Below are 15,855 nucleotides of genomic sequence, written 5' to 3' on the forward strand. Positions count from 1 at the left end.
AGCCTCACGCGCCGCCACCGCCGCCTCCTCCTACTCCCCCTCCCTGTGCTCGCGGGCAGCTTAACACAGTAACCCACGCGACCAAGGAGATGCCACTCGGGGCGCAGCTGGAGCCCCGCGCAGGCCCAGTGGGCGCCGAGCGCGGAGCCTGCGCAGTTGGGGGAAGTCGGGGCCTCGGGATCCTCGCCCGCACCTCGCCTGGAACCCAGCGGCTGCAGCAAAGCTGCCATCCCCGAAGCCCGCCGCTCCTTGCTCCCGCCCCTTCCGTATTTTGGTCGCGCACGGGTTCCGTCAGTCGTAGCGGCCATTGGCTGCTAGAGGTATCCGAGAGCGATGATTGGCTCTCGGTGGCCGTCGCTCAAGCGCCCTTCCGGAGATGGTCGGAGGTGGGAAGAGCTGGAGAGACCCGGGAGCGGAGGGACGGTAAATTGGCTTCCGGCTTGCCTGGGCGACTTTGGGGACGCTCTGAGTAGGCTACTCAAGCCAGGCTCTTCCCTAGTCACCTTGGCGAGGCTTCGTCTTGTAGCTCGGCCACGCCGGTCGGCCTGGCGCCTGCAGCGCCCCTGGCCCTTAATCCCTAACCCCAACTCGAACCTCCCTGCTTTCTCGTGTGGGGCTTGGCTGCTGCTGAGACGTGGTCACCGCCATGCCTTAATGCGGGAAGCACTACGAGAAACCTGCGGGGCTGCCAGGAGGGTCTCCTTTCTTCTCTTCGAACTCTCCCGGTGTTTCAGGGGCGATCCCGGCCGCTCAGGACAAGTCTTCCCCGCTTCGCCTGTGCACTGGGATTTCTTTCTGTCCTGACCTCCCTCATCGGGTGCTTTGTTTTGGCAGTTGTCTTCACACGTCAGAGTCATCTCTTCGGCCAGATTGTGAGTCCTTAGGAGGTTCAGGACATCAGTCCTTTCTTTTCTTGCCTATCGTTCAGGGTTAATTTGATGCCTTGCGTTAAAATATATACTCAAGTATTTGCTGGTTGTTTCTTACTGTGACCCCTGATGAAGTGTTGGGAATCCGTCGGGTTGTCCTTTTGTTGACCTTTTTGTAGAATTCTGCTTAGATCATCTCACCGTCAGAAGCAAGGATACAAATAGCTGACGCTTGTTGAGTTCTAGGGGTGTGTTATGCTAAACATTTTAATCTACATTATCTAGTTTAGTCCATAAATCAATCCAGTGAGACAAGTTTAATGATTCCTCTGCTATATGGGAAACTGAGGCTTAAGTAACTTGCCTAGGGCCCCACAGCTAGTAAATGTTGGAGCTTTCTAACCAGTTTTGTTGACTCTAACATCAGCTGTGATATTAGTATCCTGTTTTGCATTTAGAGAAACAGGTTCAGAGAAGCTAGGTGATTTATCCAAAATAAAATAATAAGTCATAGATTCACGTAAACATTAAAAGAGCTTGTATTAGGATGTACTGGCCCTGAAGTTAGAACTGAACAGGGCACAGGCCAGGCTTTCTAGGAGCTCACAGTTTATTGGAGGAAACTGACAAAATAGCTACTTAATGAAACATGTTTGGGGTATTGTGTATACAGATATGAGGTCTGTGGAGAGGAAGGAATCAGACGAGGAGTGATAAGATGGCAGATGTAGAAAGAAAATGGAACCAAATTCCCTGGCTTTGAATTCTGTCTCCATCACTTCCTAGCTTGTGGCTTTGGGTAAATTATTTAACCTATCAGGGCCCATTTCCTCATTTGTGAAGTGGGATAATAGTGGTACTTCCCTCAATAGGTAGGTGGTTGTATTAGTGAGTTTTTATATGCATAAGATTCTTAGAACAGTGCTTTGTCTACAGTAGGTACTTAATGTTACATTATTCTAGGCAGAGTAAAATCATTGAGACGGGGAACTTGAGCCCAGGTTTTCTGACAACTTGTCCATTGCCCTCGCCAGTATACAAGTTGCCTCACTTTTTGCTCACAGAAAGAGGAGTGGTGAGCAGATTGTCACTGTCCCACTGTTCCCCAGGCTAGAAACAAGTAGGACACAGGCAAAGAAAGTAAAGGAAGCTGGGGGACGACAAAAGAGGAATTCAGGGGGGCGCCTCGGTGGCTCAGTCAGTTAAGTGTTTGACTTTGGCTCAGGTCATGATCTCACGGGTTTGTGAGTTTGAGCCCCACGTCGGGCTCTGTGCTGACAGCTCAGAGCCTGGAGCCTGCTTCTGATTCTGTGTCTCCCTCTCTCTCTGCCCCTTTCCCACTCGCTCTCTCAAAAATAAATTAAAAAAAAAAAAAAAAAAAGAGGGATTCGGGGAGCTTTGCCTAAGGTTCAGGTCATTCTCGATATCTAGATAACCCATCTCCTGGGTCTTGCCCACCAGTCAACAACAGATGGGTGTGATGCGGTTTCTGCCCAGAAGCAGCTAAGATTGTCCCATTGGGTAAATGAGAATAGAACACATCAAATGACCATGAGTGACCATGGGCAGCATACAAATAGGCTCGAGATTTTCTGGCATTATCTATGCCAGACATAGAACCAAGAGGCAAGCATAACCTGAGGGGTGGGTAGTTTTGGAAAGCTTCCTGGAATGTGATCAGATGCTGACATTTATTGAGTGTCTGGGGAGTACAGAGCTCTGTGCTAATGTTGGGAATAGGCCATGAAGGGGTGATGGTCCCTGCCCTGAGAAGCTCCTAGTCTGGGGGAGACAGACCTTCCATTCCACTGTAGCAACACCATAATGAAGGTGTGCACAGTGCTGTGGGGACAGCAGGTAGATATTCCAGCTGCACCTGGATGAATTGGGAAAGAACTCATCAAGGAGGGGACATTGGGCTTGAAGGGTAGGTAGAAGTTTCTCAGGCAGAGAGCTTGAGGAGAACGTGATGTGTTTAAGATAAAGTTCATTGAATCAGAGAGGAAGAGGAACGAATGAACGGGAGAGGAAGCCAGAGCAGCAGCATGGTGTAGAGGAGGAGGGTGTGATCTTTGGGTTAGAGTCTGGGCGCTCTCACTTTGAAATGAACTTTGGAAGAGAAGTTTCCACAGGGCTGACTCATGGTAGGCCCTCAATAAGGGTTAGTTTCTTTACCCAGTTCCTGGAGAAGTAAGTTGAGGCCAGCTGAAGACCTTTGCATGCGGTACTAGGTGGACTTGAATCCCGTAGGCAGAGAGTTAGAGGAGGTTTCGGATGTTGTGTCTGCCTTAGGAAGGTGTTCCCTACTTTTCCTACCCCAATGTTATAAAAACAGTGAACATTTTCTCCTGATAAGGTTCACTGTTAGTCTCGAGCCACCCAGCAGCCCCATGGACATCCCAGAGTGTCCGAGGTGACTGGCTTCTCGGAGGAGGGGCAAAAGCCTTGGATTAAAAAGGGGTTTCTCTGATAAGCAGTTAGGTATAAGAGGTTCTTGAACTTGTAGTCATGAAGGATTTCAGGTGTTTTGTTTTTTCTGTGGTTTTTTTTTTTTTCTTCTCCATGTGTAGTAAGTAAAGGCCTTTCCCAGAGTTCCCAGCTCTATCAGGTAGACCAGTGCCTTGCTCCCTTCTAGGGCAGCGACAATCAGTTAACATCCGCCCAGAGGTGACACACCAGGCAGAGTCAAGGCCTCTTAGTGTCCTCTCTTGTCCCTGGACTTTTGCTTTCACTGTTGTCCTCTGTCATTCTGTTTCCTTTTAATGAGGGAAACTATTCTTTTATTGTTCCACAAACTGTGCTTCTGGAACTGCCTGCATCAGAACTGGGGTGCCGAGGTAAAAGGGCAGATTTCTTTTTTTTTTTTTTTTTTTTTTTAAATTTTTTTTTCAACGTTTATTTATTTTTGGGACAGAGAGAGACAGAGCATGAACGGGGGAGGGGCAGAGAGAGAGGGAGACACAGAATCAGAAACAGGCTCCAGGCTCTGAGCCATCAGCCCGGAGCCCGACGCGGGGCTCGAACTCACGGACCGCGAGATCGTGACCTGGCTGAAGTCGGACGCTTAACCGACTGCGCCACCCAGGCGCCCCAAAAGGGCAGATTTCTAAGCTTAACCCCAGCCTACCTGAATCCGAATTTCTGGCAGGGTGGCTAGAGAACCCTGCAATTGAATTCATATTAAAGGTGGAGAACCTGCAGGTTCTTATTCAGCTTTCTTCAACAGGCATTTATTATAGGCCTAAGCATGACTAGTACTGTAAATACCCAAGGTACGATATCAGCTAGACAGATAAGGCCTCTTTTGTTCAAATGGAATCTGTACTTGACCCTTGAACAACGTGGAGGTTGGGGTGCCAACCCTTATGCAATCAAAAATCCATGTGTAACTTTTGACTCCCCCAAAGCTTAACTACTAATAGCTCTACTGTCGGTTAAGCATCTGACTCTTGGTTTTGGCTCAGGTCATGATCTCACGGGTCGTGAGTTTGAGCCCCGCATCGAGCTCTGTGCTGACAGTGCAGAGCCTGTCTCTCTTAATAATTAAATTATTCTCTCTCTCAATAAATTCTCTCTCTCTTAATAAATAAACTTAAAAAAATATTGTCTTATGTAAAAACAACAATACTGCAGATGTTACATGTATTACTAACACTAGATGTCAAAAATGAAAAGATGACAGTCTGTAGGTGTGTGTGTAAGTTTTGATAAATTTTAACTTAATAAAAAAATTTTTTAAGTAATCTCTACACCCAGTGTGGGGCTCAAACTCATGACCCCAAGATCAAGAATTATATGCTCCACTGACTGAGCCAGCCTGGTGCCCTGATAAATTTTAACTTTTTTAATAGATTTGTATGTATTTTATGGTATTAAATAACGAAAGACTGGTGTCTACATATACTTTATGTGTTTGTGACCTACCTTTTTCTTATTTTTTTTTAGAGACAGTGAGCAGGGGAGGGGCAGAGAGAGAGGGAGATAGAGAATATGAAGCAGGCTCCAGGCTCTGAGCTGTCAGCACAGAGCCTGATGCGGGGCTTAAACTCAAGAACCGCGAGATCATGACCTGAGCCAAAGTCAGACCCTTTACTGACTGAGCCACTCAGACACCCCTAATTTTTTTTAAATATTTCTAGGCTACACAGTTCATTTGCAAAGTTTTTCAAATTGTTGCAAATATCCCAAAATTTTCCAATGTATTTGAAAAGTATTTTAAAAGTCTGCATATAAATGGACCCGCACAGTTCAAATCTCTGTTCAAGGATTAAATAGACATTTTAGTTCAGAGAATGTCAGGGGAGTGGTGAGTAACCACTGGATAGATTAGGCAAAGGCTGATAGTATGGCAGTTTGAAAGTCTGGTGGGAATTTAGGACATGATGCAGTGAAAAATAAAGAGCTTCTGGGCTCATCTGTAAGCTGTGTGGAAAGAATATGGACTTTGGAGTCAGCCTGACCTGACCCTACCACACTAGGAGTGTGTGACCTTGAGCAAACCAGTTAACCTCTCTGAGCCAGAGGTTCCTATTTGTAAATGAAGTCAAAAATAGTACTTACCTCATAGGGTGGTGTTGGTAATTCAGTGACATAATATAATATGCTTAGTATGATGCTTGACATATAGTTAAGTGTGAAATTAACAACAAAAGGTTTTGCTATCCCCGTTTTGAAGATGAGGATGTTCAGGAGCAGAAGGGTTAAGTTACTTGGCCAAGGTCACGCAGCTAGTAGGTGGCGGACACAGGAGTCTAGATTTGAAGTCTCTTCCTTGTCCAGAGCCATCTCTTTGGACCTGTGCGTTGTTCTGCATCCCATTGGAATAATTAATTCCTTCTTGGCCAGTTGCTCTGGAGCTTCAAGAGAAATGGGCCTTTAAAGTTCTTAGCTCAGTGCCTGGCACACGCTCAATAATGTTAGTGTGTTTTTCCCTTCCCAAGAACGCCAGACAGCTTCCAGGGGTTTGAGGAACTGCTACTCCATCCTTATTGAAAAAGCACAGGGTTTCTCACAGGTCACGGGAGAAGGTGCCTGCTGCCGCCTCTAGGCAGCCTGTCAGCCCAGCCGTTCACCCCCTGGTGGCGTTTGGGTGGAATCCTTGCAGCTGTGGGTTTCTTTCCACTCTAGGGTGAAGGCCATGCCGCCCCCTGGGAAAGTTCCCCGAAAGGAGAATCTGGGGCTACAGTGTGAGTGGGGGTCCTGCTCCTTTGTGTGCTCAGCCATGGAGGAGTTCTGCGAGCATGTCACTCAGCACCTCCGGCAGCACCTGCACGGCTCTGGGGAGGAGGAGGATGAGGAGGAGGACCCACTTGGTAAGGGGGCAGGACAGGAGGGGGAAGGAGCTCAAGGAAGGTGGAACATCTGACTTTCCTTTCCTAATTGTGCTTGTTTTGCTTATAAAAGCATTGTAGATGGGAATGCAAACTGGCGCAGCCGCTCTGGAAAACGGTGTGGAGGTTCCTCAAAAAATTAAAATAGATCTACCCTGTGACCCAGCAATAGCACTGCTAGGAATTTACCCAAGGGATACAGGAGTCCTGATGCATAGGGGCACTTGTACCCCAATGTTTATAGCAGCACTCTCAACAATAGCCAAATTATGGAAAGAGCCTAAATGTCCATCAAGTGATGAATGGATAAAGAAATTGTGGTTTATATACACAATGGAGTACTACTTGGCAATGAGAAAGAATGAAATATGGCCATTTGCAGCAACGTGGATGGAACTGGAGAGTGTTATGCTAAGTGAAATAGTCATACAGAGAAAGAGAGATACCATATGTTTTCACTCTTAATTGGATCCTGAGAAACTTAACAGAAGACCGTGGGGGAGGGGAAGGGGAAAAAAAAGTTAGGGAGGGAGGCAAACCATAAGAGACTCTTAAAAACTGAGAATAAACTGAGGGTTGATGGCGGGGTGGGAGGGAGGGGAAAGTGGGTGATGGACATTGAGGAGGGCACCTGTTGGGATGAGCACTGGGTGTTGTATGGAAACCAATCTGACAATAAATTTCATATTAAAAAAAAAAAGCATTGTAGACTCATCATAGAAAATTCATTCAACAAGGAAATGTGGGACGAATCTGAATCCGCCAGCCTGCCATCAAAAGGCAATTAGTGACATTACTTTAGTGAATGTTCTTTTGACGTCTCTCTGCATGCAATAATAAATTAGATAAAGATGATTTTCTTTTTTAAAAAGGATCATATTAATATTTTTTTTAAAATTTTTTTTCAACATTTTTTATTTATTTTTGGGACAGAGAGAGACAGAGCATGAACGGGGGAGGGGCAGAGAGAGAGGGAGACACAGAATCGGAAACAGGCTCCAGGCTCTGAGCCATCAGCCCAGAGCCCGACGCGGGGCTCGAACTCACGGACCGCGAGATCGTGACCTGGCTGAAGTCGGACGCTTAACCGACTGCGCCACCCAGGCGCCCCAAGGATCATATTAATATTATACAAGCTGTCGACAACCTGCTTTTCTGCCTCTCTGGTAATGCTTCTCAATTTTTTTTTTTTTTCCACTGCAACTACAAGATAGGCATGCATTTTACTTCCCAACCCCAGATAAAAAGTTAAAAAATACTTGAAACAATACTTGCTTTTATTAAATGTTCTCTCAAGTATTCTTATTCTTTTTCATTAAAAAAAAAAAAAAAATGGGGGGGAGTGCCTGGCTGGCCCGGTGGGTAGAGCGTGTGACTCTTGATCTCAGGGTCGTGAGTTCAAGCCCCACGTTGGGCCTGGAGCCTACTTAAAAAAATAAAAATTAGTTTGCGCCTCCCTAAATTGATGTATTCAGTCACTAACAGGTCACAAAACAATTTTTAAAATTCTGGGGCGCCTGGGTGGCGCAGTCGGTTGAGTGTCCGACTTTAGCCAGGTCACGATCTCGCGGTCCGTGAGTTCGAGCCCCGTGTCGGGCTCTGGGCTGATGGCTCAGAGCCTGGAGCCTGTTTCCGATTCTGTGTCTCCCTCTCTCTCTCTCTGCCCCTCCCCTGTTCATGCTGTGTCTCTCTCTGTCCCAAAAATAAATAAACGTTGAAAAAAAAATTTAAAAAAAAATAAAATTCTGTTCTACAGAAAGTACAGAGGCAGCTCTCCTTCCCCAACCTCAGATTCTGTTTTAAGTCTAGTGACTATGAAGCATAAGTGATAGTTTCAGAAGTCAAACAGTACGTACACAAAAAGGAAATTAGGGGGTTAGTATATATTTCAAAGTAGCTCCTTTTAAAAACAAGTAAGCCCCTGGAAAGCATTGAAAATGTGCTTCGAGAGAGATGCACGAGAGCCAGGCATTGGACTGCCGCAGCTGATGGCTTTCCCGGAGAGGGTGGATCTCGGGCAGAATTTGGAGGAAAGAAGGACCTGCGGTCCGACGGGAAGGAGTGAGGGGTGTCCCAGCTTGGGAGCCGGCAGCGCACGCCAGCCACGCTGTGAGTTTGTGGCTCTGGACCTCGCACACACCCTTCCCTCTGCCTCGGCCACACTTCTCCATCTAGCTCACAGATGCTCGCCCTTCGGATCTCAACGCAGCGACACTTCCGAGTCCTCCATGCCTACGTCACATGGGCTCTGTTTAATTATGTTGCAGTAACCCGCACCCCCTGCCCCCTTCATAGAACTCGGAGCTGGCTGCAGTTTTAGATTTATACGTGGGATTACTTAACTAACCTTTCCTCTCCCTGACTGAAAGCTATCGTGAGGGCAAGGACCGGGACTCTCTACTCATCAACCCCCCCCCCCGCCCCCCCAGTGCCTGGTGCACGATTGGTAGTTGTTAAATGCTGGTATTTGCCGAATGAACTGTGGTAATTCGGTCAGAGTCCAGCCTGCTCGCTCGCCGCTAAGTGTCACAGGTAGAAGGAGAGCTGAGCTTTGGAAGGTATCAGACTTTTCCCCCTAAAACCCCTTTCTGCAGAAGAAGAATTCTCCTGCTTGTGGCAGGAGTGTGGCTTTTGCTCTATGGACAGTTCTGCTGACCTCATCCGCCACGTCTACTTCCACTGCTACCACACCAAGCTGAAGCAGTGGGGGCTGCAGGCTCTGCAGAGCCAGGCCGACCTCAGCCCCTGCATCCTGGACTTCCAGAGCCGCAACATCATCCCTGACATCCCTGACCACTTCCTGTGTCTGTGGGAGCACTGTGAGGTCAGCGGGCAGTGCTGGGCGTAGGGGTGGAAGGAAGTTGGGGATCTTAGCTCAAGATGCCTTGACCCTCTCAGGGATGCCCTGCGTCTGCCAAGGTTCCTGCTGCTATGTCATTTCATTTCCGGGTGGCCCCCATGCTCAAACTTTCTCAGGCCCACCAAGTTAGTTTGAGAGAGCGCCAAGAAACCCCCTTTGGGCACGTCGGTGTAAAAGTCCCTCTAGCCACCCTCGGTCCTAACCCCAAGTTGCCCCTGGCACAGAGTTCCTTCGACAACCCCGAGTGGTTCTATCGGCACGTGGAAGCACACAGCCTGTGCTGTGAATACCAAGCGGTCGGCAAAGACAACCAGGTGGTGCTGTGTGGCTGGAAAGGTAGGGCCACTCCTCAACATCTTGTCCTTAAAGAATCCTTGGGGGTGGTAAGGGGTTGGGGCGGCGGGGTACGGGACCAGTCCCCCAGGGTAAGGTCGGCTGCTGGCCGGAGACGATGTCAGAACTGCCTCTGGGCGTTTGAGCCTGACTGGGCTTTCCTTCCCAGGCTGTACCTGCACCTTCAAGGACTGCCGGAAGCTTCGAGAGCACCTCCGCAGCCACACCCAGGAGAAGGTGGTGGCCTGCCCCACCTGCGGGGGCATGTTTGCCAACAACACCAAGTTCTTAGATCACATCCGTCGCCAGACCGCGTTGGATCGTAAGCAATCAGAGAAGAAGGGGAGTGGGTGCAGGCCGTCCTTGCGGTGGGGGTAAGGGGCATGTTCCCGGGAGAGGGGGCCACCGAAGGCATCTGCAGCCTGGCTACATCTACCTCTAGGACTCAGTCACCTGCCACAGTGTGACAGGAGAGTCATTAGGTGCTCTTACTGTTCAGTGCTTACTGTGTGCCGCATCTCTTCCCAGTGAATCCTCGCAACCCCATGAGGTATGCTGCTCCTCCCCCTTTCTGCAGGTGAAGAAACCGAGGGCCAGGTTAACTCACTTACCTGAGGTCGCACAGCTAGTTAGGGGTCAAGCAGGGATTCTCATTCAGGTTCTCGACTGCAAGCGCCATGCTCTTTCCATGGTCTGTGTCCATCCCTGGTTCCTGAGCTCCCCCTTTCTTGGGTGGTTCTCCTCTCCCGGGCTTGCTCTCCTGTCTGTGCCTCTCCGCCATCCTCCGCAGCCCAGGCTCTCTTCTGCCTGCCCCACTGTAGAGCAACGCTTCCAGTGCTCTCACTGTTCCAAGAGATTTGCCACGGAGCGGCTGTTGCGGGACCATATGCGTAACCATGGTGAGCGGCCGGCGCCCCCAACCTCCTTGCCCACCCTCCAGGTATCCGCTAGGCCCCCGATCACAGCCTCCTCTCTGCTCCTCTCAGTGAATCACTATAAGTGTCCTCTGTGTGATATGACCTGCCCGCTGCCATCGTCCCTCCGAAACCACATGCGCTTTCGCCACAGCGAGGACCGGCCTTTTAAGTGTGACTGTTGTGAATACAGGTAAGGGGAACCAGGGGCCAGAAATCGGAGAACCCGAGGTCCAGGGTCCCCCGTGCCCTCCCACCGCTCCTGACCTCTCCTGGCAGCTGCAAGAATCTGATTGACCTGCGGAAGCACCTGGACACCCATAGCAAGGAGCCAGCCTACAGGTGTGACTTCGAGAGCTGCGGCTTCAGCGCGCGATCCCTCTGCTCTATCAAGTCCCATTACCGAAAAGTGCATGAGGTGAGTTGGGCGGTCGGTGGGAGAGGACAAGTGCAGGTGTGGGGGAGCCCAGGATGCAGAGCTGGCCTCACTCTCCCTCCCCTCCCCATCAGGGAGACTCAGAGCCGAGATACAAATGTCACGTATGTGACAAATGCTTCACGAGGGGCAACAACCTCACCGTGCACCTTCGAGAGAAGCACCAGTTCAAGTGGCCCTCAGGGCACCCCCGTTTTCGGTATGTCTCTGAACCCTGCCCCGTAGGTTCGCAGACCTTCCCCCCCACCCCCCGATAACCTTTTCAACAAGTTAACCTTGAATTTGAGGATAATTGGATGTCCACCGTCTCCGTTGAGGTTCGGGGAACCCTGAGAATCAGTGGTGGAGCAAAGATGAGTTTTGTGACCTTTGAATGGAAGACACAGTGCCAAAGCCCTATAGCCAGAACCGGAGCCTAAGGGCCCTCATCCGTAGCCCCAAGGCCATCTCCTGAATCCTGTGACACTCCCACCCTCCAACACAGATCATTTCTTTTTCCCCCTCTGCACCCCCTCCCTCCCTCCCTCCCTCCCTCCCTCCCTCTCAAGTTTCTACATCAAATTTTCCATTTCGAGTAATGCTCCCTCCCTCTTGTCATTTCTTCTGCATATTCCAGTAAAGACCCCTCTTGGTCTCCAACTCCTATCACTTAACATCCCAGGGCTTCTCCCATCCCTCGTGTTTGTCCCGTAGCTTGCCGGTCTCTGGACATTTCTGCGTCCCCCTGCGCATGTTTGCTGCCCCCCATGCTCCCGCTTCCCCAGGTACAAGGAGCATGAAGATGGCTACATGCGGCTGCAGCTGGTTCGCTATGAGAGTGTGGAGCTGACACAGCAGCTGCTGCGGCAGCCGCAGGACGGATTGGACCCGGGAGCATCGCTGAGTGAGAGCAGCCTGCAGGGCATCATTCTCGAAGCAGTGCCAGGGGAGCCGGGACCCCAGGAAGAGGCCGAAGAGGAAGAGGAGGGTGGGAGCGGTGACGGCACGGCCCTCTCAGCCTCTCAGGACACTCCCAGCCCCGTCATCCATGTGGTGAACCAGACCAACGCCCAGGGCGAGCAAGAGGTTGTCTACTATGTGCTGTCCGAGGCCCCGGGAGAGCCCCCCCCAGCCCCGAGCCCCCCTCAGGGAACGTCACGGAAAAGCTTCAGGGAATAGCTGAGGAGCCACAAGTCCAGATGGTGTGAGGGCTGCAGAGCCTGACCATTCCTACCCCAGACCCTGGCGTGTGAGCCAGGCTGGTGGCAGTGCCCCTAGTGGGCAGCCCCTGCCAACGGATGCCTTTAAGGGTGGTGCCAAGAGCTGTGTGGTGCACTCTGGACCCGGCTTGCGTCATTCAGCGGATCCAAAGGACTTCCTTTTCTGCCAGACGGCGCTTTGTGGGGACCTGAGAAGTTTGGGTTCCTTGGGGGGGATGCGCTGGTTGTGTGTGTCCTTGTAGAGGGGCTGGTATCAGGCTTACCCATAACCCCCTAGTCACTCTGAAACAGTGAGTAAAAGCCCCCGTCAACTCGCACCCATTCCCGTCCTTAGGTCCAGGGGTGACACATAACCGGTTCCTGCGAGGGCCTTTTCCTTACAACCAGCCAAGGCAGCATGAACCAGGCAGCCATCTCCCTCTAAAGGGCTCCCGCCATCGCAAGGACTTTCATGGTTACCCTCAGGGATGGGATTGGAGGCACTGAGTGTGTGTGTAACGGTTGTTTTGGTAATAAAAGAAACACGGGCTCTTACTCATGTCTTCCTTATGCTTGGTGGCTCTCAACCAGATAGGAGATGCAGCTGCCCAGAAGAGGAGTTGACTCATTAGGCTTGTTCTCCTTTTAGTGACTGGGGTGTGTTTTTGTTTGTATCTTTACTCTTGCTCCCCTCCCCCTCCCCCCTTGGTGAAACTTCTCCATTTCTTCTCAGAGCATCTGCTGTCTCCATGGAGGTCTCAGGCGTAGGCTGTGAGCGGGCAGTAGTAACACTCCCTCTAGAATGCACGATCGGCTGGGAGACAGGAAGGTAGGGCACCTGGCCACGGCCATCCCGTCTGAGTCCTGGTTAGAATCCAGTGTCTCTGGGGCAGGGTCTCTACCTGTGGGGCTGAGGAGGAAGCTGGGACGGGTGGTGGATTTGGAGGCCCTAGGGAATGGCAGGTACTGTAGGTTTAAAGACCAGGTTAGAAAATTGTGTCTGAATGTACAGTTTCCTGGGGAAAGGGTCTGTTTTTCACTAGATTCTCAAAGAGGTTGAGACCCTCCAAAAAGAAGAACCATTTCGCTTGGCCTGTCTAGCCACTTCTCGGCACCCTGTGTCCATTCTTGGGGTCGCTGCCACTCTTGAGGTCAAGGGAATACTCTCAGGGGTATTCGTGGGCAGAAAGCTGCCCACAAAGGATTTCTGCACCTTTCTGAGAGGACCGAACTTAACTCTTACCGCAAAAACAGCATGTGCCTGTTGCAGGAAGTATTTAGGAAAGAACAGGCTTTTCGTTAATTCCAGCCGCCGTTTACCGAGTTCCTTCTATAGTCCGGGCGCCGTGGCAGGTGGTAAAGATACAGTAAATGATGAGTAAAACCCAGAGATGAGGGAAACTCTCTGCCCTGAAGAGACTTGGAGTACAGAGACAAGACCAAAGTAAGTGGAGGGTTGGAAGCCTACCAGAGTTCACTGAGGAGGCTCAGAGGAGGAGGAGACCGCATTACGTGGGCGAGGGATCAGGAGAGGCTTCATCAAGGAAGTGATTAGAGCTACACGGTACAAAGAGGTGGACACATTGTTCCAGGTAGAGGAAACCAGGTCTCTACACCTGAAGGAGGACTCCGTGGCCTGCAGCACAGGGCAGTACGCCACGGGGAGAGACGAGACCAGGAAGGAAGGCCGGGCCACCCAAAAGGATCCACGTGAGGTTTTAGGATGGTGATTCTGCCAGTGATGAGGAATACAGATTGGAACAGTGAGAAGTTAGGGGGCCGCTGGGAAGAATTCAGGCAAGAAACAATGAGGGCTTTAAGGTTATGCCCGTGTGGATGTTCACGTTGCCTCTACGAGAGCACCTTCGAGGAAATGGCAGTGTGGAGAAGAGAGGAAATGTGAATGAAAAATGCGCTCCAGCAAGGCCATCTCATTCCCAGGCTCACTCCTCTAGGATCTTGTACTGATTTTGCCACCCACGCCCTGTCCTTCCCCTAAACAAGTATAATCCACTAACCCCAGCAGGCCTTCAGCTCGTCGAAGACAAGCGAGGCTTCTTTGGGCTAAGTACCCTCAGTTTCTTCTATATCTTCTCATGTCACGTAATTTGGGGCCCCTTCCACCCCACCTCCTCTGGGTCTGTGTTTTTGGTGGTTACACATTGTGAAGCCACTGCCCTCTAGAACCCCTGTCTACATACTTTGTGCTGCCCAAACCATGCTCCTTTACTTCCGAGGTATGCACTTGTTACCTTGGTCTTAACAGCAAGGTTAAGACCAACAGCAAGGTTACCTGTTTGTCCTTATTAAATTTTGTCTTGTGAGATTGGCACCTGTCCCCAAGAGGTGGATTAAAAGGTTGAATAAAACAGGGCCAAAGACAAACCCCAAAGGCGAGTCCTTAGAGACCTTTCTCCTAACCATGACCAGATGAAGACTTTAAAGACTCCAAACCTTGAAAACACACGGCGGTGCCCCACTTTCCATATACGATTCAAATACAGTGGATCCTTGAACAATGCGGGGGGTGGGGGCGCCGACTCCCCCCACGTAATTGAAAATCCATGTGTACCTTTTGACTCCCCTAAAACTTAACTGGCGATAGCCTGCCGTTAGCCAGAAGCCTCATCAATAACGTAAGAAGTTGATTAACACATGTTTTGTATATGTATTATATGCTGTGTATTCTTACAATAAAATAAGCTAACAAAATTTTTTTTAAACGTTTTTATTTATTTTCGAGACAGAGAGGGACAGAGCATGAGCAGGGGAGGGGCAGAGCGAGACGGAGACAGAATCCGAAGCGGGCTCCAGGCTCCGAGCGGTCAGCACAGAGCCGACGCGGGGCTCGAACTCAGGGAGTGTGAGATCATGACCTGAGCTGAAGTCAGATGCTTAACCGACTGAGCCACCCAGGCGCCCCCTTACTGGTGCTCTAAGCAGTGGCTCAGGCTGCCCCCTCCAGCATCCCTGATGCCGTCCTTTCCTCAGTTGAGCAGTGTCTTGAGGATCAAGCCAATCCCTTATGTAAAGTACCTCCCTTACCAGTCTTGACAGTTAACACCCACACCAGATCTCATGCTCTGTACCATGGGGACAGCGGAAGAGGTTCTGGCTTGCTACCGCGTGAATCCAGTTCTTCGGGGGAAGGGGATTCTGGGCTCAGCATGCATAGGTTAGAAAGCACCGGAGCTAGCATGAGGGGTTATTGAATCGAAGCAACTAGAGCCCTATGGAAGGATATCAGAGGCTGGGGCTGGGTCAGCGCAGGACTTTGGAGGTAGGGCGATGACACTGCTAATTTGATTACCTTAGGGTTTCATCCAGAGTCAGCCCATACGTCAGACATCATGGTGTCTGAAGATTAAGGAGACAACCTACCTTACTGTCCCTTAAAGAGTGGGGGTACAAAGAGAAGGCAGGCGGCCCAGGAGTGTGGAAGCGAATGCTTCTTTTCTCTTACTTGGGGCAAGTCCACAGTCTCAGAGAAGAGCACAGGAGAGCTGACTAAGGTATAGAAGAGAAATGATTCCCCAAGATGAGGAGAGGGAGGAATGGTCATGGGGAATCAGGTCATTTCCGTAAGGTTACGACCTATCGAATATAGGTATAGTGAATGGTAGATGAATGGATGAATTTTGCTCAAGGGCAGGAATCCCATGATGCACTTCGGGAATAAGGAACACGGCCGTCCTGTTCAACAGCAGGAGTTGAGGCTGAGAGGCAAGGTTGGTGGATGCTGGCAACTCTTCACGCTTGATAGCTTTGCATTTCTTGACCGGGCAAGGAATGGAGAGGACAAGTAGATAAATGACACTTGGGGAAGGAATGGAGACACCCCTTTTGAGCAAGGGAAGGAGGGATGAATGGGAGGGGTGAGAAAGCTTTCACATCTGGTTGTCTCTATTTCCTGGAGGAAGTAGGAATTAAAGTTT

At 50.3% G+C, this 15,855-nt stretch overlaps 1 protein-coding gene across 8 annotated transcripts; it reads left to right on the top strand.

Moving 5' to 3' along the window:
• The first annotated feature begins 296 nt into the window (after positions 1 to 296).
• LOC122483054 (histone H4 transcription factor) lies at positions 297 to 14,632 on the top strand. Of its 8 annotated transcripts, none has more exons than XM_043579588.1 (12): positions 347 to 423; positions 835 to 872; positions 5,997 to 6,181; positions 8,794 to 9,023; positions 9,284 to 9,395; positions 9,562 to 9,714; positions 10,214 to 10,291; positions 10,379 to 10,499; positions 10,586 to 10,724; positions 10,817 to 10,941; positions 11,507 to 11,807; positions 12,654 to 14,632. In XM_043579588.1, the coding sequence occupies exons 3-12, from the start codon at positions 6,007 to 6,009 to the stop codon at positions 12,693 to 12,695; spliced, it is 1,476 nt and encodes a 491-aa protein (XP_043435523.1). In that variant the 5' UTR covers positions 347 to 423; positions 835 to 872; positions 5,997 to 6,006; the 3' UTR covers positions 12,696 to 14,632. The 8 variants fall into 8 exon arrangements, with proteins under 8 accessions (XP_043435528.1, XP_043435529.1, XP_043435524.1 ...); XM_043579590.1 differs by lacking the exon at positions 12,654 to 14,632 and adding an exon at positions 12,276 to 12,475; XM_043579591.1 differs by lacking the exon at positions 12,654 to 14,632 and having other exon boundaries at positions 11,291 to 12,475.
• The last annotated feature ends 1,223 nt before the right edge of the window (positions 14,633 to 15,855 follow it).

The sequence above is a fragment of the Prionailurus bengalensis genome, chromosome D1 (assembly GCF_016509475.1).
Source record: "Prionailurus bengalensis isolate Pbe53 chromosome D1, Fcat_Pben_1.1_paternal_pri, whole genome shotgun sequence".
Lineage (NCBI taxonomy): Eukaryota > Metazoa > Chordata > Mammalia > Carnivora > Felidae > Prionailurus > Prionailurus bengalensis.